At 37.3% G+C, this 22,357-nt stretch overlaps 1 protein-coding gene across 1 annotated transcript; it reads left to right on the top strand.

Annotated features, from left to right (window-relative positions):
* Window positions 1-318: 318 nt before the first annotated feature.
* On the top strand, window positions 319-22,149 carry LOC125862097 (rhodanese-like domain-containing protein 11, chloroplastic). The gene is made up of 10 exons (XM_049542091.1): window positions 319-505; window positions 594-689; window positions 4,117-4,224; window positions 4,617-4,713; window positions 10,487-10,526; window positions 10,624-10,698; window positions 11,187-11,274; window positions 11,370-11,437; window positions 21,393-21,465; window positions 21,540-22,149. Exons 1-10 carry the CDS (start codon window positions 374-376, stop codon window positions 21,621-21,623), a joined length of 861 nt encoding a protein of 286 aa, XP_049398048.1. The 5' UTR covers window positions 319-373; the 3' UTR covers window positions 21,624-22,149.
* Window positions 22,150-22,357: the final 208 nt, after the last annotated feature.

Raw genomic sequence — 22,357 nt, 5'->3', positions numbered from 1 at the left:
TCATACAACAATAATTAACAATTTAGAATGTTAAAAGACATAATTTTTTTTTTACCATAGTTAACAATAATTAAAAATTTAAATTATTTTAAATTAATATTAACGTTTGATTAACTCTTTAATTTTGTCTTTGTCACATAAATTGAAACAAAAAATGATACATATTGGGCCCGTGTTAACACGGGCTCCGATGTCTAGTGTATATATATATATATATATATAGAAAAGAAATAAAAAGGTTACACTTTATTTTTTTATATAAAAAGGTTACATTTGAAGCTAGGAATATATAACTCACTTTTTAATTATTTATTAGTTCAATAAAGGGAAGAAAGAGTGGATAAGCTCATCTGTTTCTCTCTACTAAAAAAAAATGGAAGCTCTTGGTCATGGGCTCCTACCCCTCGGTGCTGTTAGGACTTGTCAAAAAGAAGGAAGGTGTCAACTTATCGGTCCAATCCATTTTCTTAGCTCTCCAGTCTCATCTTCTCTAAAATCGTTAAAGGTTCGTCTATCGCTTTATTTGTTCATTAGTACCATGTATTGACAACTGTGAAATGGGGTTTTGTTTGGTTTGGTTTGGTTTGCTTCAGTATAAGAATAACATAAGGATGCAAGCAGTGCAAGAAGAATATGAGTTGAAGCAAATGAAAGATATGGCTGCGGCTAAAAAGAGATGGGATGCTCTGGTATTTTTCTCCCACTAGTGTTCAATTTTTTTTGATAGTCAAAAAATTGTGTTTGATTTATCTGGAATAGTCTTAAATGACTTCAATTTTACATTTTGGTGAATACAATTTCGTTAAACTAGGGCTTGAGCAGACCACCCATCTAAAGACTTCCATTTTTCAACATTCCATCTCATACATTAGTGCGTGGACAAATTTATTTTTTTTTCTTTAGTCTTTCAAAATTTTCAAGGGTGTTACATTGGAAATTCCTAAAGGAATTTAGCACTGTAAACTTTTTATACAATTAAATCAATTGTGTATATTAAAATTTAGAACAAGTAGTATTATATACTTTGGACCTATAATTTTTTAAATTTAACGATTCAGTCTTAAGAACCTAAATGTCGAACCGATCAAATTTATATATTAAATGCATCTTTTCATAATAGTGCACCCATCCTTCTGAAATTCTTGATACACCTTTGCCGACATCCCTAAGGTTATGTGTCCCAGTAGAAAAGAAAAAAATAGAAACTCTAAATATATCTTACTTTTTGAACTTCCATGGTTCAGATTATAGTTTGTGGTTGTTCATGTCTATAGAGTAATTAACTAGCTCTATGAATAGCATAATAAATGCCCTTCTTTGGATTCAGATGCTCCTGTTTACACACATACATTGTGTGCGCATATGTTGTCATTCTCTAAACCTTCGCCTGGACGGAACTGGCACTCGGTACCTTAACTTGCTCAAGCGAACTAGCTCTACATGACATTCACTTGAGACATGTGGAATGAATGAAATATATTCATAATATACATTCTTCAAAGAATAATACATTCATAAAATATTGTCTTTAACCATGCAAACCGAAGTCCGGTATTTAATTGGAGAAGGGTAGATGGCCCGGCCCATTATCCACCGAGTTTAGAAGGTTGTGATTGGTCCAAAGGGCGGGTCACGAGCAAATTTCTCGATTATCAAAAATAAAATAAAATATTGTCTTTAAATTCAAATCTTTAAAACATAAGAATTCAATAAGTTGGAGTATTTGGCAAAGTTTGCATAATAGAACATCAAGACTCTTCTATCTATGAAGTTTCTAAACATGACATAAATATCAACATTTATTTGGACAAGATCTCGACATATCCGTAAGCTAACAAAGTTGACATAAATAAAGACCACACTTTAAGAGCAAGTGGGGCTCACCAAAAGCTAAATGTGCGGCACCTAGTGTGTAGCCTTGTCGTTTTGTATCAAACTGCATTGTGAAATGCAACACCCCCGACAAATGGGGCGCAAGTACATGGAGTAGTACTTGCATGTAATATGACATAGAATGAAACATAAAGTATACATGAAATGAAAGGAAAACCAAAGTAATGGAATAAGACATGAAAGAGTTAAGTGACTCAATCATTAGGTTGATCTGAATGTTTGCATTATTAATCACACGGTATTCTTTTATGAGAGTTTCTTAAATAATTACATATCCACATATGATTAATCATAAGGTACTATTTCTTAAATAATTGACATATCCACTTATGAGCACATGAAGTCCAATCTTGGTCCAATTGGTTAGGCCATCCCATCACCTTGCGGGGGTGATGAAACATACATAACATATGCTAGCATTTGAATCCATACCATAATCCTCAAGGATGTAACCTAGAGGAATCGACGAATTAACGGTACAAGTTACAACCCGTATCATACGTTGACATCTGTAGTTTCGGGAATTTGTCATTAGGACTCACACCTTCTTGATTAGCAATACTTCTCCCAAAACATTAACATGATAAGGATTAGCTCAAGGGATCATAATCATAATTCACGTTTCATCATCATGTGCATCATGTCGTAAAATCATATTCTTCATGTCCTTGAAGAAAATCATAAGTTAATATTTGTATAGTCATGGTGAAATAAATGAAATTCATATTATGGCAATGTAATGAGAATATAAGGGATTCCTAAAGAGTTCATGATGTTCATAATAAATTTACATGAACTAAGCGTAACATTTCATAATTTACCCCAACTATCTCATAGAGGAGAAATTCATGGGTTTCAAGGAACGCGATGTGGCGAAGAACAATAATTGTCCCTCAAGAGGAGAGTTAGCCCTAGATACCTTAATTGCTCCAAAATAATAAATAAAAATCTGAACTTTGACGAAGAACTCCAAAGCTCTACGCTTAATTTTTTGGAATGGTTTTCTTGGAAACCATGTAATCCTAGAGACTAGAGTAGAATCACGTTATGAATTCGTCCACGTACGTTAGAATAACTTAGAATAGACTTACCTTGATATGGAAAGGAGAGGAGAGGAGTCTTAGGACTCGGGAAACGAATGAAATAAAATTTTAGAAAAACTTGTATTGGATCGTATTTATAGGTTGGGGATTGGGCCTGATAGTTAGCGGGTCGCGAGCTCCATTGCATTGAACTTCCTAGCGATGGATGTCGCATCCCATACTTAAATGACTTTTCTCTCCCCCTTCCCTTTGGTCGCAACACGACCTCCACTTCGTCCAACATGGGCTTGATGGTTGTCAGGTCAGGTATCGCGTCAAAATGGGTGATGTGCTGCAACCTCCACTGCGTCCAACATGGACGCGATGCCCCATCTCATCGAATACTTAGAATTATGCGACTTTGGTAAAATATGCGTAACTTCTTGTAGTGGGCTCGGATTTATGAATGGTTTGATGCATTGGAAACTAAACACAACCCATCCAAGTTTAACCTCAACTCCCGAGCACAACCATATTCATCGGGTTAAGATCGAATTACTCATTGCCAATTTGTTAACCCTTGGCCCGGAAGTACGAGGCGTAGAGACTTTTGATGCAAGAGTATATTTAAGTACTTATTCGCTCATTCAATTGAATAGCTTATGTCATTCTCGTTCTCATTTTTGCATGTACTGGTTAAGCTTGAATAATGTCTGACATGCAGCTGTCATTAAATAAAGTTCTGCTGCCCGTAAAAGCATCACATATGAGCACAAAGAATATTAAGCTATCACACATGTTTGATGACTCCATAATTTGTATTACATGAATGATACTTATTGTGTGTCAAAATGTGGAAGTAAGGACTATGAACATGTTATGTTCTCCTAGGAACTTCTGCTCCAATAACTGCCAACCTAGAGGAACTGGATAAGTTACTGCATACGTAGTTGCAGAGATGTTTAATTTGGCGTTCTATATACAGAAAGAACAGAGTTTGTTAGTGTAATTGAAACATGTTTTCCGAGTCCCATCCTCCTAGGTGATGAGTTATATCACAGTCTCAACTTATTAGAAATCATATGTCCTGTAATCATTTAATTTGTGCTGTACAGGGACATCTTAAGCCATGATTATCCTTTATTAAATTCTTCACTGTATTACTATGATAATAACATTTGTGTTTCCCTGTTTATTGTAGATCAGGGAGGGGAAAGTTAAGGTTCTTACTCCAAGGGAAGCTGGTTATGCAATTCAACTCTCAAACAAAATGTTGCTTGATGTTCGTCCCTCTATGGAGCGAAAGAAGGTTGATTCAACTTTCTTTCAAATACCACTTCTCTCTACTATCCACATTTGACGAAATACAAGGCGAATCTAAATGGCTCAGCATAATTCCCCCTACAGCTTTCCATCATTTCTCTCTACATGCTTTACACAATCCTCAATTAGTTGTGCTAGTATTTGCTTAACTTTGCATGTCAGTGGCTGTTCTTCTTTCAAAACTCCTTGCTATGGTTCAAGTCTGTTGTCTAAGATTATCAAAGTTTGTGATGCGGGAATACCAAGTTTTGTTGAAAAAAGTTCCTCTAAAAACTCTAGGTTCAGGAATTTTGGGATATGAATTAGATTAAAAGCAGAATATTTCCCTTCTTAAACGATTGTGTTATTTGTTATCCTGATTTTTTAACTGTTTTGCAGGCATGGGTAAAAGGCTCCACCTGGATTCCAATTTTTGATGTTGATACTAGTTTAGAACTTCGTACTCTTTCCTTGAAAGCAACAAACTTTTTGATGGGTAACAAACTTCTCTTATGACACACAAATGATTCATTTTTAGTATACTTAATCTTTATAATTACTTGGTGATACACAGACATATAGCTTGACTTTAGTCCAAAGAGATGCACATCTAGTGATAAGAATCAGATCACTTGAATAAATAAGAAATAACGGGGAAGCTAAACTATGATGATTAAAGACAAGAATTGAAAGATATGTGAAATTCGAGAATAAAATCCCCAAATTTCAAGATAAAGTGCTAAGAACCCTAATGGATCATAGTATTCAAAATTAGCGGATTAAAACTAATTATGATATTAATAGAGTCAATTCAAGAACTTAGATCAAAAGTGATCTACACCCCTATTTCAAAGAAATACAAGACAACAATAAGTATAAGACTAATTACCTTTTTATTTTGTGATAACTCTCCTTTTTATGAAAGCAGACTGATTTCATATTATTTTAGGAAGGATACAAGAGAGTTTGTTGTTGAGGATTTTGGATATCACTTTGTTGGAGGTATTACAAAGGCTAACAGAACTGAGATCAGAGAATCTCCGAGGATGGTCAATTTCGGGAATCATTACTAAGCAATTATGGGTAACGGATTTAGGAAGTTAGGAGCCTTGAAAGAAAGCTTCCGCACTCTATGCAGATCAGTGCAAATAATATCCCACAAATTGATAGAAATAGCCACTCAGGCCATCAGGGCCTGGTGCACTATCTTTGTCCTTGTCAGAAATAGCCACTCAGGCCATCAGGGCCTGGTACACTATCTTTGTCCATGTCAAATGCACGATCTCTGATCTCTTGGATTGTAGGGATGGCTGTAAGCATGTTATTGTCATCATCAGTTATGCATTGAGAGGTGCACCATTGCCTTGAACATTTCTCACTGGATTGTAAGGATGGCTATGAACATTTCATGTAAATATCTCACAACTGTTTCTGCAATGCTTTCATTACCTTCAAGCCTCTGATTTTGCTCATCCATGATCTTGTTAATGGCTAATCTTCTTCTCCTCTCCCTTATAATCACTCTGAAAAATAGGCTGTGTTGGCATCCCCTTCCTCAAACGACTTAGCGCTTGCCTTTTTTCTCGTAATATTCTCCTGGATCTTGAGGTACCTTGTAATTCAACTTTGCATTTAGTCCTCTCCTATTTCAAGAGAATTGTCACTCACACAATTGTCCTCAAGGGTTCTCATTTCTGCTTCTGGCCTTTTAGGAACCTCATAGATATCACCATAAGTCCGTCTGAACCGGCAACTAAGAGTTTTACAAATATTCTTGATTTTTTAGTGTAGGATGTAAAGGGGATTCCCATAAATTTCTTCTTCCCAGGCTTCCTGAACTGTTTTGAGGTAATCTTGATATTCAGTCCTGAAGTTGAAAAACTTGAAATATCTTATGTGAGAGGTGTTATTGCTTATTTTCACAAGCAGCGGGGCGGGCATAATCTGAAGAGCGGCATGATCTGAACATGCTCTGGAGAGATGAGTAACTGACGTGTTTGAATAGAGTCGATCCAGGCATTGTTGTTCACAAGTCTATCCAGTCTCTTCCAGATTGTGGTGGGAGGATCTCTGTTGTCACACCATGTATAAGTAGAACCTGTGAATCCTGCATCTTGAAGACCACATTCATTGAGGAACTCTATGAAATCTGGATTCTCCTCTGGTCTATAGCTTCTGCCTACTTTCTTTTCTTCACCGGAGGTTTTAACATTATAATCACCAATAGCACCCCAAGATCCTTGAATGTCGCTGGCCATATTTATAAGATCTTGCCAAAGTTCTCTTCTTTGTTCTTCAGTGCATTTAGCATAAACAATTGTGAGATGTATACGAGAATTATTGTGATAAGTAGCACTTGTCAAGACATGTTGCTTTCTATCCTTATGATACAAATATCAACTTCTGTAGTTGAGAAGAGCCATATTTGTTTTAGCAGCTGAAAAAGCCCTGGTGCATGCCTAGGTTCCGCTTGTATTTCTCAATCTTCCCTCTATCAACCATTGGCTTGTAAAGGCAGATCAAAGGAATTTGAAACTGCTGTGTGATGGTTTGGAGTCTCTCAAAGACTCGAGATCTTTCAGAGCCTATTCAACGTTAGAGTGGGTTAGAGTCCTAGATTGATTGGGGAATGGACGGTTGGTCTGCTTGTATGGATTTGGGCAATCCTTTCCTCACGAGCTAGATTTTGGGGTTGAGTTAGGCCCAGGGGCCATATCTTTACATGGTATCAGAGCTAGGTCCATCTCTGGTTGGGCTCCCGGTCAATGCTCCAGTTGGGCCTGGGGTGTTAGAGTGGGTTAAAAGTCCCACATTGGTTATGGAATTGACCGGTGGTCTGCTTATATGGATTTGGGCAATCCTCCCCTCACGAGCTAGCTTTTGGGTTTGAGTTAGACTCAGGTGCCATATCATTACAATTTACACCCTTATTCCATGATATAGTATCAATCATTGGGAACATTTAGGGTTAGGATCTTATTGATCATCCTTGTTCTTTTCTGTCATCTTGTACTCTTGAATAAACTCCCCACCCTGTGAAAAATTGTTGTAAAAGGTGATGTTTTGCTGAACTGGTGTTCCTTCGGTGTAAATCCATTTCCTGATATTCAGAGTTGATGTTAACTCTAGTGAGCTTATCATCTGATTGGGCGATCCTTTCTTCTCCTCTGTTGATCGTTTCAACTTTAGTTTCCATAAATTTCACATCATGAAAGACTTCATCATATTCATCTCTTGTATCCGCTGGTGCTGGATTCAGATCAGGTTGTTTGTGAGTGGAATTGTCAATGTCCTGGTTGCTGTTCTTTTCATGAACACCGGGATCTATGTCTTCTTTTCTATTATCCTTATTGACAATTGTCTTCCCTTGTCCTTCCTAGTGGAGGTTTAATGGAATCATGTGTTATTTTACCTGTTTTCATTCTCTTGACTGCTCTATTCGGGTTTTCTCTATTTGGATCTCGTCTCAACTCTCCCCTTGAATTGTAATATCATTAGGAATAACAACTGTCTTGTCAGATTTCTTCCTCTTGTTTTGCAAACCTTTGATGTCTTTTGGATTTTTGATAATTAAGCTGACTATTTCTCCCTGTAGATCAGTATCAATGTTTCTGGAGTTGGCTATTGTTCTACTTCTGGTACTTGTAATGCTTAGCCCAGCCTGTTGCTTCTTGATTCTTCCACTTTCCTTCTTTTTTTGTGCTTTGTCCCATCTTGTGCTTCTTTCCTGTTGTTGAGTATCCTGAGTATTATTCTATTCTTCCATATTCTCATTGGAGCAGCCTGCAGTGTCCATTACCTCATTTTCAGTCCCTTCCTGTAGTATATTGAAAGAATTGTTAATCTCTGTTCTGATATCCACTTCACCGGAGTTGGCTTGTCAGAACATGTTTCTATACCCATGTTGTTGTCTTTGTCCTGATTTTTCCCTCTTTGTGCACCATTGTGACCTATTCCTTTTCCTCTTCTTCTATCCTATGTTGCGCGGACTCTTCATTTTTGCGGCCGAACCCGTCTCGACGCGACACTGGTGCGGGCGCGGGTGCGGGGTGCGTGTCAGATTCGGTCAATCCGATCCGGATACTTTGACCAAAGCCGAGAAAAATTTGGGGAAGAGATCAATTTCATGGCCGGCGAAAGTTGACGACGACGAAGTTGTCACGTCTAGCTGCTCCATGGAAAAGAATAATGAAGAGGCAAAGCTTACAAGAATAGAGAGAGAGCATACATATCTTTTTTCTTGTACAAAGGAGGCGAAGGGGCTCCATGGGAAAGAATAAATAATTCAAAGTTTTTTTTTCTTGAAAAAGCAGAGAGAGCTTTTTTTCTTGGAAAAGAAAAAAGCAGACTAGGGTTTCTTGGGAGAAGAAAGGGCGTTCTTGGGAGAAGAAAGGGCAGCACACAGAACTTTAATGAATTGTACTACTATCTAATTTAAGTTAGACTCTCTCTCTCTCTCTCTATATATATATATATATGATTATTTTTTTTTATAATAAATAAAAGGAATTATAATGTTTTAAAAATTAATTAGTAACAAGTAATTAATTTATGCTTTTAAATTTGTATATCTATAATTGATATGCTTTTAAGTATAGCATTTTACAAGATCATCATCATCATTGTATTTTATAATATTGAATAATTTTAGCCGAATCCCCGCACCCGTATCCATACTCGGATTCTCACCTTAAAATTTAAATTTTGCCGAATCCGACTCTCGGATTCGCATCCATCTCGGATACCCGCACCCGAGTCCGAGCAACTTAGCTTCTATCCACATTTTGCCAATTGTCATTCCTGTTGGCTTCAGATTCCGACAATAATTTATATTTGTTTTTCAGATTTTAGGCTACAAAATTCTGATTTCACATAATGTCTTTCGGAGTTGATATTTTGGCTCCAAAAATACGGGAATAGGAAGTTCAAACTATTTAGCTTGGGTTTTCTCAAATCAGTTGTGGTGCAAGGGTCAAAGTGTCCAAGATCACTTAATGAGCAATGCTAGTCAAAAGTGTTTTTGTTGGAGGGAACCTAGTATCATAGAGGAGTAAGAAACAAAGTGTTGTATCGCGATCCAGTGCAAAATCTGAGTATAGAGCTATGTCATAGTCTACGTGTGAGATTATGTGGATACATCATTTGTTATCTGAAATTGGATTGAAGCATCATACACCAACGGAACTCTAGTGTGATAATCAGGCTGCTCTTCATATAGCCTCAGATCTGGTGTATCATGAAAGAACAAAACACATTGAGGTTGATTGTCATTTTATTAGTGAGAAGATTCAGGAAAATTTGATTTCCATTGTCTACACGAAGACGAGAGAACAATTAGCTGATTCGTTCACCAAGGCATTAATGGAACTCGAGTTACTTATCTTTTTGACAAGCTGGGTATGATCATATCTATGCTCCAGCTTAAGGGGGAGTGTTACAGTATATGGTAACAAATCTCAGGGGTGATAGTAGAATATTTAAGACTAATAAGAGTGATTGTAAAATATTTTCTTTTGTTTGTTTTGATTGATTTCCTTTTATAGGATTCTTTGTAATTCTATAAGTACCTTGTATATTCAAGAATATAATGATAACTTCTTCCATTAGATTACATATGCTATTCCCTTGTTTTCTTTATCACTGGGGCTATGATGACATGCATGGCGATTTTGGTTTTGGGGATAGAAATGACGGAGGAGTGTCTCTTTTGGATTGTGCAAAAGCTTTTGCGTTGGTGATATCTAACTCAAGGTTTTAGGAGGAGGAGTACCTGATCACGTTTCATAGTATGGTGACCAGGACTCAAATCAATTAGCTACTCCTTTGGAAGAGAGATAGAACATGTAAGGACTCTTAAGTTATCCCGAGTGAATATCTTACTACCCAACATATGCTCTAGGTAATGGATCTAGAAATTAAAAGTAAGAAGAGGAGGACGAGGGCTTTATATGACCCTTGAGTGTTGAATGATTGATTTCCTAGCTTAATTTTAGGAGTAATTGATATTGTATTGATTATGTAATATTTTTCTTTCCTTATGTTGCGGTAGGACTTAATGTATAAGAACACATTCTCATGGGATGTAAATTCATACAGAAATACAAGAAGCCTTTTCTTTTTTCTAGAAATCTTGAAGAGAAAAGAAGAAAGATTCCATGGTGTTGTCTAAATGGAATAACTTTGTAAATAAAATAGATACACGTCTTTTGATTGTCATAGTACATTCTCTAAGCTTCTGATCACCAATTTACATATCTTCTTCTTAATAGGAGGTTGGTGGAGTGGTGTCCCTGCTCTTTCTTACAACAAGTATGCTATAAACAGCCCCCTTCTATATAATATTAAATTTGTTTTTCATGTCAGTTCCATATTTTGATTATAAAGGATAAACTAATATCCTCTACAGAGAGTTCTTGTCAAATGTTGAGGAGAAATTTGCCAAAGATACAGATCTTATTGTGGCATGCCAGAAGGGATTGAGGTGAATTTATCTGTCTATTAACCACATTTCAGATTCTCTTCTATGAAGTAAAATTCTGCACTCTAGTGGCTGAACACAATTACTTACGGAACAATCCAGGTGAAGTTTATCAGTACACTTCTGTTGCAAAGGAAGTGGAGGTTCATGTATCTCCATGGTGATCCAAGTTTAGCACTCAAACGAAATTATGAGAATCTGGATTTTTCAATGTTTTCGAACATGAATATTCATGGAGCAACTATCAGATACATCATAAATTGGATCCTTTGTAGCATGACACTTGACTGTTTTCTTGCATATTAGTAGGAACAGTAGAAGAGTTTTAATATATCTAGCTGGCAGAGTATCAATTTCTGAGGTAGTAAGCATCTCATGCTCTTAGTAGGTCCATGGTCAGAGAGATTAGGCACTTAAAGGTTCTTATGCTCATAATGAACCTGCTGATTTGCTTTCCTCACTGCTTATGCGGAGTCCTTTTCATCAGGCAGGTCCATTGCGGCTTGTGAGGTGCTATACAATGCTGGTTACAACAACATTTTCTGGGTTCAAGGTGGTTTAGTAGCTGCTGAAGAGGAGGTTCGAACACATCTTATTTTGTCTGTTTTGCTTAATAAATATGCATCTTTCCAGAATACAAGTTCATAGTGGCATTTAAATACAATTTGGATTAGGATCTTGAAAGAGAAGGTCCTCAACCATTCAAGTTCGCAGGAATTGGTGGGCTTTCAGAGTTCCTTGGGTGAGTACTTTGTGCTTCTGCCTGTACATCCAGACACCTTTATATTTGATAATGACTTTCTACTTCTGGTGTCTACAATTTTGATGTAAAACAGCTGTTATTTCATCTTTACAGTTTTTAAAACATATGCACCTTATGAAGGTAGACCAGTTTAATCACAAATGATGTTATCAATTATGCACTCTTAACTGTATATCACAAGTTCTAGTGGCGTAAGCATAATTTTTCACAAGTGGTGTTGACATTTAAGGAAGTGAACAAATGAATAAATTGCCTATTTAAGGTGTGAAAATTAACTTATATATGAGGTAATTTTTTAAAATGCTCCCAGGCACGGTAACCAAGGACCTTCTCTCTCCTACTTCCTAGGATAGCAGAAGGCTCACGCCGGTGCCGACCACCATCAACAAACCATTCTTTCTCAGCCAATCAATACTCCCCCACTGTGAGAATTGCTTCAACCTTTTTTCTTTTTTTCGTTCGCTCCACAGATCAGGTATTTACTATGGCAGACAACAAAATCTATTTTAACGCAGGCTTCAAGTCTTTCGACATCACAAGATGGAGTTCCGGCAACACAACCTGGTTTGACTGGGTAGAGAGAAGTAGAAAAAGAATGCGAAGGATAACACTGAGCAAAAAGATAATGGAATGGATTTGTTATATCCTCAAGGAAGCCTCTAACGACAATAAGAATTTGGTTAGAAGATGGAGGACAAAAGAACAAATTTCAGAATTTTACGGCACCAGAACGTACAACGTACATGGAAGGTACATGAGTTTTTTGGCCCTCATAGGAGAAACCAAAGAAGTTATTATTGTTCCTGAACTTGGCATTAATGCGGGATGGAGAGACATAGCATTCAAGATTGAAGGCTTCATTAACACCACTCCACAATGTTTAGTCAAACAGCATTCAAAGCCAACTATTCCGTATGCCAGGGTAGTTGAGAGAAGTAAATGGCAACAACGAAGTCACAAAGAAGCCAATGCTAACATAGAGGGCCCATTAGGGAGAAGTATTACGGGATTATTCGGAGGATCTGAGAGACCCACTCTGACTGCTGTAAGAAAATGGGCCTCCTCGACCTGGAAGAAAGCATTTGGAGTTAACATCTATGAGATGGCAGGGCACATCTTCCTTTTTGAATTCCCAAACAAGCACATGGCAGAACAAATTCTACAAGGAGAATGGAATTGGAAGAACATGAAGATGAAACTAGAATGGTGGAACCCACTAGTTAGCTGCGTACCATCACAACAAAGACAGGAAAAGATCTGGATCAAAGCAATAGGAGTACCCCTGCATGGCCCAAAGAAGTCTTTAAAAAGAAATAGGTGATAAATGTGGAGGATGGTATAGACTGGAGGAGGAAATAGAACTGAGAAACCATCTCAGATGGGCCTGTATTGAGATTAAGAATGAAGGGCAGAAAATACCCAGAGAGGTCGCCATAACCAAACAAGGATACACCTTCAGGATTCCGATCTGGATCGAGAAAGTTACGACCTTTGAGAAGGCATCGGGAAAAAACATGGAAAATCAGATTTCCAGGGCGGAGACGGCGAAAATTGGGGAAACCCTAGATGAGGGCTTTGCACGGAGGTCTGTTGCATGTCCAATGAAGAGGATGGGTAATACCCAGAGGTTAAAAACATCTTTTGAAGTCATCAAGCAAGTAGCCAGATTGACAGCTGTTGATTGGATGGCACACGTGGGGAGTGGAAATAATTCAAATTTAAATCCATGTGAGGAACACGTGAGGTCTACAAGGCGGGAGATGAATAGTTTGAGTCATGGGCCGAACCAAAACCATAAACCACTCCAACAAAAATTAAATACCTCACAAGCCCAACCCAATCTAGAACAACACGTTGAGGAATTCTGGGAGGAGACCACGACAATCAGAACATCTTCTCCAGAGAATTTCAACGCAACAGAAAATCTTGAATTCATTGCCACAACTTCAGATGCAGGATATGTGGGGGAAAATTCAAAGATGAAAGAGACAAGTCTAGAAGAGACAGAGGGGACTGTAATTGTGAGGGAGATAAAGGGGAATGAGAATTGCAAGGAACAATCCATTGTGATGGGCAATTCATGTCTGGCAGTCAGAAATTGGGAAGTGGACGAGGTGATACCCTTAGCTACAGAAGCAGCTAAACAGGTCGTTGACAAGGAAAAGTCCACAACAGTTTGGGTTCGAAAAAATTTAATCAAGCTCGGCAAAATGTTTGGAGCTTACTTTAATTGCCATGAAGAGGAAGCCTTGGAACTTCTTATACAAAGTGATGCGTGCAGGCAGATTAGAAGGATGGAGACATCATCAGAAATCAGAAGAACTAGATTCAAAGGCACCAATGAATTGAAGAATTTAATTACTTTTGATGTTAAGTTCAAAGCTAGTGAGGCCAGGAGCGCGGGGAAAGGAGGTGCACAGCCTGTACCATGAAGTTCAACCTAGTGTCTTGGAATGTTAGGGGAATAAATGATGGGGGTAAAAGAAGAGTGGTGAAGAGTTGTATAGAATTTTGGAAGCCTGACATAGTGGGAGACATTCAAGAGATAGTGAAGCAAATATGGGGAGGGAGATGGGTTAGATATGCTTGCCTAGAAGCAAGTGGTACCAGGGGAGGGATTATCATGTTATGGGATAGTAGAGTTTGGAAGGGAGAGGTGCAACAAATAGGGGTACATATGCTAACTTGTAGTTTTGAAGGCCTGCTCCAAAACTTTAACTATCACATTACAGGGGTGTACGCACCAAATTGCAACGTGGAAAGAAGAGAGGTTTGGGATGAATTAGGTGCGGTCAGAGGTTTAATGGAGGGCCCTTGGGTAGTATGTGGGGACTTCAATGTATGCAGGTTCCCCACAGGGAAGAGAAACTGCCAAAGGAGATCTACTGCCATGGTAGAATTCTCAGACTTCATAGAAGACCTGGAGCTTATTGACTTGCCACTTGAAGGAGGAACACATACTTGGTTCAGGGGAGATACAAACAATGTTGCATCAAGGATAGATAGAATCCTATTCACAACCGAGTGGAGTGAACAATTTAGTAAAATGAAGCAGGTTGCTTTACAAAGACTGACATCAGACCATGTGCCTATAGCTTTACACTGTGGACCATGGGATCTGAACAAATCTTATTTCAAGTTTGAAAATTGGTGGCTGAACACAGAGGGATTTATAGATAAAATCAGGTCTTGGTGGAATTCTTTTGCATATACAGGAAACCAGACTACATTTTAGCATGCAAATTGAAAGCACTGAAGGGTAAGCTCAAGGAATGGAGTAAGGAAGAAAAAGGAAATTTGCTTTTGGAAAGATCCATCCTGTTAAACAAGATGGCAACTTTGGACTCTATTATTGATAATAGAGCACTAACAGGGGAAGAGGCTGCATTAAAGGCAATTACTCTCCTGGAGTATGAAGAACTACTCAAGAACGAAGAGACTGCATGGAGGCAAAGATCCAGAATTTTGTGGCTAAAAGAAGGTGACAACAACACTAAGTTCTTTCACAATTCAGCCAATGCACATAAAAGGAGTAGCTGTATTGACCAACTGGAAGTACAAGGTGAGACAGTGAAGGAGCCTGACAAAGTGAAAAAGGAGATCATACAGTTCTATAAGAAGCTGTACACAGAAACAGAGAGATGGAGGCCTGCAGGAAACATGATAAATTGTCCTACAATCTCAAAAGCAGAAAAAGTACAATTACAAGCCAAATTTGAGGAGGAGGAGGTGCTCAACTGCCTGAAAAAGTGTGCTATAGATAAGTCCCCTGGACCTGATGGATACACAATGGGCTTCTTCATCAAATGCTGGGAAGTTCTATAACATGACATTATGAATGCCTTCCACAACTTCTATGAACATGAGATATTTGAAAGAGCTTCAATACAACATATATTGCACTGATTCCCAAAAAGAAAGGGGCAAAGGAGTTAAAAGATTTTAGACCAATTAGCTTGATAGGTAGTTTCTACAAGCTTTTGTCTAAAGTGTTGACTGAAAGGATCAAAAGGGTGATGGATAAATTGGTAGACTCCCAGCAAATGGCTTTCATTCAGGGCAGACAAATTATGGATGCAGTATTGATAGCTAATGAAGCAGTAGACTCAAGAATATCACAAAAGATGCCTGGAATCCTATGCAAATTGGATATAGGAAAATCTTATGATCATGTGAATTGGGGGTTTCTAATCAACACTCTCAAGAGAATGGGATTTGGGGAGAAGTGGATCAAGTGGATCAGATTCTGCATCTCAACTGTAAAATTCTCAGTAGTGATAAATGGATCACCCGAAGGTTTTTTTTGCAGCTCAAAGGGGAATAAGACAAGGGGACCCTCTGTCCCCTTTTCTATTCATCCTAGCCGTGGAGGGTCTCAATAATATGATTAAGACAACAAAGGTCAATGGCTGGTTATTTGGTTTTGAAGTGGCTAAAAACAATGGAGAAAGTCTAGAGGTGACACATCTACAATACGCAGATGATATCATAGGGAATTCTTGAGGTTCATAAGCAATCACTAAGAATAAGACGGAAGGTTTTTATCATAAGCTCAAATTAATTCTGGAAGGAAAGCTCATAGATATGGAGAACATAGTGTGGGAAAGAACAACGATATTTCCGCACGTAGAGGATAATCTTAAATACCTTAACCACTCCAAAATACTTGGGGAGGAATTCTAATTTTGAAGAACTCCAGGAAATCTGTTCTTGAACCTTGAGATAGGTTTTTTTGAAAACCTTAGAATTGTAGGTTAGAATCAATGTTATTAGAGGTGAACTTATGGCCTGAAGTGAGGCTCAAAACGCATTGAGCGCTTCGCCTCGCTCTATGTGCGCAATGAACACTTCATTTTATTGTAAAAACGATCAATTTCTTTGTCCATATATTTGTTATTCATGCTTATATAATTAGATTTGTATATATATATATATATATATATATCTATCTATCTGCGCGTGTGCGCGTGTATGTGTGTGTATATGTATGTACGTTTTCCGTTTGCACCTTTTCTTAGTAAATCCCACACTTTATTTGCGCTTAAAGCCCCAATGAACCTTAGAGTTTTTTTGCGCTTTTCGCTTTTGATAACACTAGGTAGAATCTTGTTAAAAATCATAAATATTGATTAGAATCGGTTAAAAATACTTAGGAATACATGGGAGGGACTTATCTTGATAGAGGAGGTTGAGGAGAGGAGAGAAAACCAACCTTGGACTTGGAAGAATGAGAGAAGAACAAAAAAAATCGGAGAAAATGACTTTTTAATGAATCTCATTGAGTCATATGCGTTTGTATATGCTGGGGCATATTGTGATATGTTGTAGCATTTCCAAACACAGACCCAAAACAGAATGCCTGACATTTTTGGGTTGATATGCAGCCAAAATGCGTCCATATTGTATATGCGACTGCATATTGGTGTAGTCCACTTCAGTACGACCCTTTAGTAAAATGATCATCTATCCTTGTAGAAAATTCCAAATGACAAATGGTTTGTTGCATTGGAAACTAGACCCATATATCTTTAATTTGATAGATAATGAACCACGTAACTCTTCATATTCTAGGAGAAATGATTGTTTGAAGTTGACCCTTGCATGACCTTATACAAAAACTTAATTGGTAGCGAAGCTTTCAACTCAGCTTTGTGCTAGAGTTCCCTAACGATATTAATTAACATCCAACACACTTCCCACACTTAATACTTGATCCTTACACCTAGGTACAATCAAATTCGCCAAGTTAGGGTCTACATTCATAGTGTTTCAAACCATAGTCTGAAGGTACAAGGTGTTACAATTATGTTTAGAAATAGAAACTCATACCTAGTGACAAGGAACCAGAAGAATAAAAAAGTTATATGTGGTCGTCTCATTTATTAAAATGAGAAGTGTTTATACTAGTTATTTTCTTGTATGATATTATCTGTCTCGTACATTTAACCCCACCCCAATTTTCTCTTTTTTTTCCTGAAAAGAATGAGGGATTATTCCCCAATTTCGAATAGTTAAAGGGAAAGATTGGCCCATTTTTTCTTATTTTGGAGTAACCGTTAGAAAGGTATTTTTCAGCTATTTTGATAGTTGGAGTTTATTTCTGAAATAAAAACGTAATGGTAAGGGTACTTTGATCCAAAACATAACAAATGATAAAACTGACCCATTTTTAATAGTTCAGGGGCTTATTTGACCCGTTTCCCTACATAAAAATATAAATGGCCTTGACAAGTTGGCTGGTTTCACCGCACATGCAAGTATACATGGTTAACAAGTAATATAATAGTAAGTAGAGTATCGTTCCCAGGAGGACTTACTCAATTAACTCTTCAAATATGCTTTTGGTAAATCAGTAGGAGATATTCTAGGGTTATGGGTAGACATCAATCCTATTGAGCATTTGCTTTAGCTAACAAATTCGATTATTTGATGTACCAGTCACAGAGTTAATTTTGTTCCTAAGAATCTTCAGAGTTCTTAAATCTTACTCGCCTATTCAAATTATTCCAACACCTATATTCCTAGTCACTGGTGCGCAATTAATTATATGTGTCAGTGATCTCGATGAAACTTTGTATGGGCTGCTGCATGTGTTAGTGTGGTTTACCCATATACTGGCCCTAGGACTGGATCTGCTGTACCATATTCTATTTCAGCTCGAAATGACATGCGGTAGTAGGCTTGACAACAACCTAAGTTATATTCTCTATATTAGGCTTAGCCGCCTCTATCACCACCTTCTCCTCATTTTGTGTTATCACTTCAAGCGCTTGCTTGTCAACAACTACTAGGGGAACACCATTCGGGTTTACTTCTGCCAGTTTAGCAGCCTCTAGCCTTTTGGGCTGCTGTGTTTTTCCTCAATTTCTTGAGGTGTGTCTATTAAGGTTCTTCGTCTTGCTCCATCACCTGTTTCTTATATGGAGAGGTTACCCCCAACATTCCATCAAGGACCTAATGTTAATCACACAGTGAAGAGAAAAAGTTATAAGCTTGAACAAATACTCTCTCCGTCCCAATTTATGTGGTATCATTTGAAGGTGCAACATTTACGAAAGAAATGAATACCTAGAAATTTGTGGTCTAAAACAAAACGTTATTCAATTTTGTGGTTATAAATCATGTCATTAAGGATTAAAGGAGCACTTTTAAAGTTGAGTTGCTTCTCATTATACAAAGATGACATTCTTTTAAGGATAAACTAAAATGGAAAGTATACCACATAAGTTGAGATAGGAGTAACAATACAATCTAATCTAACAGAAAAGTGAATGCTGAAATCCCTGGGAACGACGCCAATGAACTTGCCGGTTGCACCACACACGCAAGTCATAGGTTGACAAGTAATATAATAGTAAGTAGAGGATCGTTCCCGCCAGGACTTATTGGATTAATTCTTCAAGTTAGATCAAATAGTCACAAAATATTTATCCAAGAAGTTTCTCAACATCTGAGTTATTATCTAAAATAGAATTTGTAACTTAAACTAATACACTTTTGAGTTAAAATCAGTAGGAGGAGATATTTTAGGATTACGGGTAGAATATCAATCCGGTTGAGCATCCTCTTTAGCTGACTAATTCGATTATTTGGTTTCCTAGTCACATAGTTAATTTTGTTCGTAAGAATCTTTAGAGTCCTTACTCGCCTATTCAAGTTATTCTAATGCCTATATTCTTATAGAATCAACAATAATAAGAACACATTTATATTCCCTGGATAATAACTAAGCAAGGCAAGTTGGTGACTCAGTGTTATCAAAGGCGAAAAGCGCAAAAAGGCTCTAAGGTCCGTGGGGGCTTTAAGTGCAAAGCGCAAATAAAGTGTGGGCTTTAATGAAAAAAGGCGCAAAGGGAGAAAAAATACAAATATATATGTTTAGTCCAAGACTAATAATTATAAAAATGAATGACAAATATATGACCAAAGAAATTAAGAAAAAAGTGAAATATCAATTGTTTAGTGTCACTTCTTCATAAGAGGCTCATTGGCAAGGAAATGTATGTCTTAGAACCTTGATGAAGACACTGAAGCGCACATAAAGTGAGGCGAAGCGCTCAACATATTTTGAGCCTTGCTTCAGGGCTTAAGCGCGCCTTTGATAACACTGGCTGGTGTATCTCTTTCCTAAATTCAAATCTTTCTTTTGAGGTCCGAGTTCAAGAACAATCCTGTATGCAATTTATGATTTCCTCTCTTGAGTTCATTCATAGATAGATAGTATTCAATTGGTGATCAAGCAATCAAGTAATGAAGAACAAGATTGAATAAATATACCAATAACGATAATCAAAATCTTAACCAAGACTTCTACTACAACATTTATGAATATCCCGCAATCGTAGAACAAAGGTACCACTTCTGACAAGATTCTTTTAGTAGGTAATGGAGATATTATAAGCATTTCATTAGTTATATATTAAGGTTCCAATAAAAATAATTGTAAGCATCAAAAACTCCTGGTTCCTCGGGGTAAGTGCATTAAAAAAAGGAGAAGTAGCCACTCATGCTCGTGGCAAAAACACAAGTCATAGCTAACATTTGACTTCAAGAATAGAAGAATGAAAGAAATGAACTGTATGAATCTCCACTCCGTGGTGCTCTAGCCCACCTTGTGATCTTTGTAGGTCAAAAGTTCTCTAAAATGTGTTTGAGATGTATTTATACAGTGTTGGAATGACCCCGCACCAAAACACCCTTAATGATCCAAAAGGAACTCGAATTGGCAAAAGATTGGTTTAGGACGGCGCCACTGGCGTCGCACCAAGCCAGATCTTCAAAGAGTTTGTTATGTGCAGAAAGGCCCTGAAAATGTGTTAGAGCGGCTCATGGCACAGCGCCACTGGCTCATTTCGGGCGGGTTTTCATTTTTTCTTCTTTTCATCTTTTCATCTTGTGGACTTGATTCGGGTCTTTTAGACTTGATCTCGTTCCTTGCTATGGTATTCTACTCAGACTTCCAAGCTCATTTTTCATCCCTTTAGCATTGAGTTGTCACTATTTTCGCCAAATATCTGCCATACATTTAAACAAAAATATTATAAAGTGAACGAAATGAACTTACACACAAAAAAAACAGTCAAAATATGAGGCGGAATATAGTTAAAATATATACTTCTAGTCGTTGATCTCAAGTTTATAGACTTCTTATTTGAAGCAGTCATGCTGGTTGTAATGCCAAAGTGAAGTGGCAAGTTCGAATTTAATGATACATGATTCTAGGATTTCAAGATTTTAAAAACAAATTAGTCCCAAAATGTCGGTATCTTAAGGCTCATTTATGAAAAGAATATGCAAACCTAACAGATGCACGTTGGAATTTCAAACATGTGACTTTCTTGAACAGAGAATCAAACCAACCACTAAATCAAAGTTGTATTTTTATTAGCAGTGACATTCGATATAGTATATAATTATTTTTATTTTTCACATATCAATTATATATGTTTTGAGATTAATTTTTTTGAAACCGCTTCATTGAAGGTGCATCCGCCCCTGGCAAGTTCTTTGTATCACTTTGAATAAACGACACAATGTATGTTGGTACTCATCCACTAAGTTGCTACTTAACTTTTGGAGATGGTCTTCTGATTGTATTTAAGCTTGCTTTCTAAATAGGATGGAATATTTATCTCTTCTTTACTAATGTGGTTCCATTCCTTTGATGCAATAGATTTACTAGCTATATGGGTAGCACATACCTCAAGTAAGGTCTCATAAGTTACTCATTCATTTCCTCTCGTTAAGAAATATTCACCATATATTCAACTTGATTGTTTTCCAATTAGAAGCTCATTTTACCGTTATGAGTAGGTGCGTGGGAGAAAGGCTTAGATCAAAGACTTGTATTAATAGCCATATAGTTTCTAGTCCCATTAATTTTTATCAGAGTAGTTTGCGTTGCAGTCACTTACAATTCTTTGGATATTGTCAGTTGGACTGACCAACAGAGAGATGCTGCTGCTAAAGAGGGTTGGGGTTACCGATTGACTTTTTCTGCCCGGCTGGTAATTGGTTTTATTTTCCTTGGTGAATTGAACAATGTTGCGATTCTTTAGTGAAGTAATGTTTTATGTCACAGGTTGGATTAGTTCTTGGTGCTGATGCCTTGTTTATTGGAGCACAAAAAGTAGGACAATATCTTCAGGTGTTAAGGTCTCACTGAGATCGGTTATTGGAGCTTGAAGTTACATGCTGTGCAGCCACAAGGAAACGATTTTTTCTGAATTCAGGACATGTGTAAAGCGACTTCCCTAACATCCTTTTTCTGAAGCTAGAGAAGTGAGATGAAAATCCATTCTAAGGAGTATCTCAGGGCCCGGATTCCTTAAATGTCTTGTATTTCATGGAAACATTTTTAAAGTGAGGCCATATTATGCAGCGATTACCTGTTGATATGACTTCAAAAGTTGATGATTCTAAATCTGCATTGCTATATAGCTAGATCCGGGGACAACATCGAATTAAACCACTAACTTTCAAGTGAGTTTTCTTGCCCCCTATTTTGCATGATGAATATTTATTTGGATTATTGAATTTGAGTTTGCGTAATTTACAAATATGCGGCTTAGCATGCAAGGTTTGTGAAGTACCCATGTTCATACATGATTCATGAAAAGCAAGGAATTATATGCCCTTGGTACTGTGTTCTTTACTTTTTGACTAATTAATGAATCAACCAAGTTTTTCTATTACAGGTCCTCTACATGTAAACTTCTGGATGATGATTTCAAATAGTTGGTTTTCTCTATTTATAAGTATGAGGAGTCATGTCTTCTCTTGTTTCATGCCATGACACTCATCAGAAATGTTGGAAATAGAAGAGTAAAAGGAGTAGCAAAGCTATGAAAGACTTTACAGCTTAATTCCAGGCTGCAATCAGGCTGTTTGCATAGGCTT

This window comes from Solanum stenotomum, chromosome 4, assembly GCF_019186545.1.
Source record: "Solanum stenotomum isolate F172 chromosome 4, ASM1918654v1, whole genome shotgun sequence".
Classification (NCBI taxonomy): Eukaryota; Viridiplantae; Streptophyta; class Magnoliopsida; order Solanales; family Solanaceae; genus Solanum; species Solanum stenotomum.
Note: the sequence above shows the minus strand (reverse complement) of the source record. Positions and strands in the feature narration are given on the sequence as shown.

Bases quoted from the DNA above. Each gene is read 5' to 3' on its own strand.
- LOC125862097 (XM_049542091.1), top strand. From the start codon at position 374: ATGGAAGCTCTTGGTCATGGGCTCCTACCCCTCGGTGCTGTTAGGACT. The intron at 690-4,116 runs GTATTTTTCTCC...TGTTTATTGTAG, and splicing joins AAAAGAGATGGGATGCTCTG to ATCAGGGAGGGGAAAGTTAA. The intron at 4,225-4,616 runs GTTGATTCAACT...ACTGTTTTGCAG, and splicing joins CCTCTATGGAGCGAAAGAAG to GCATGGGTAAAAGGCTCCAC.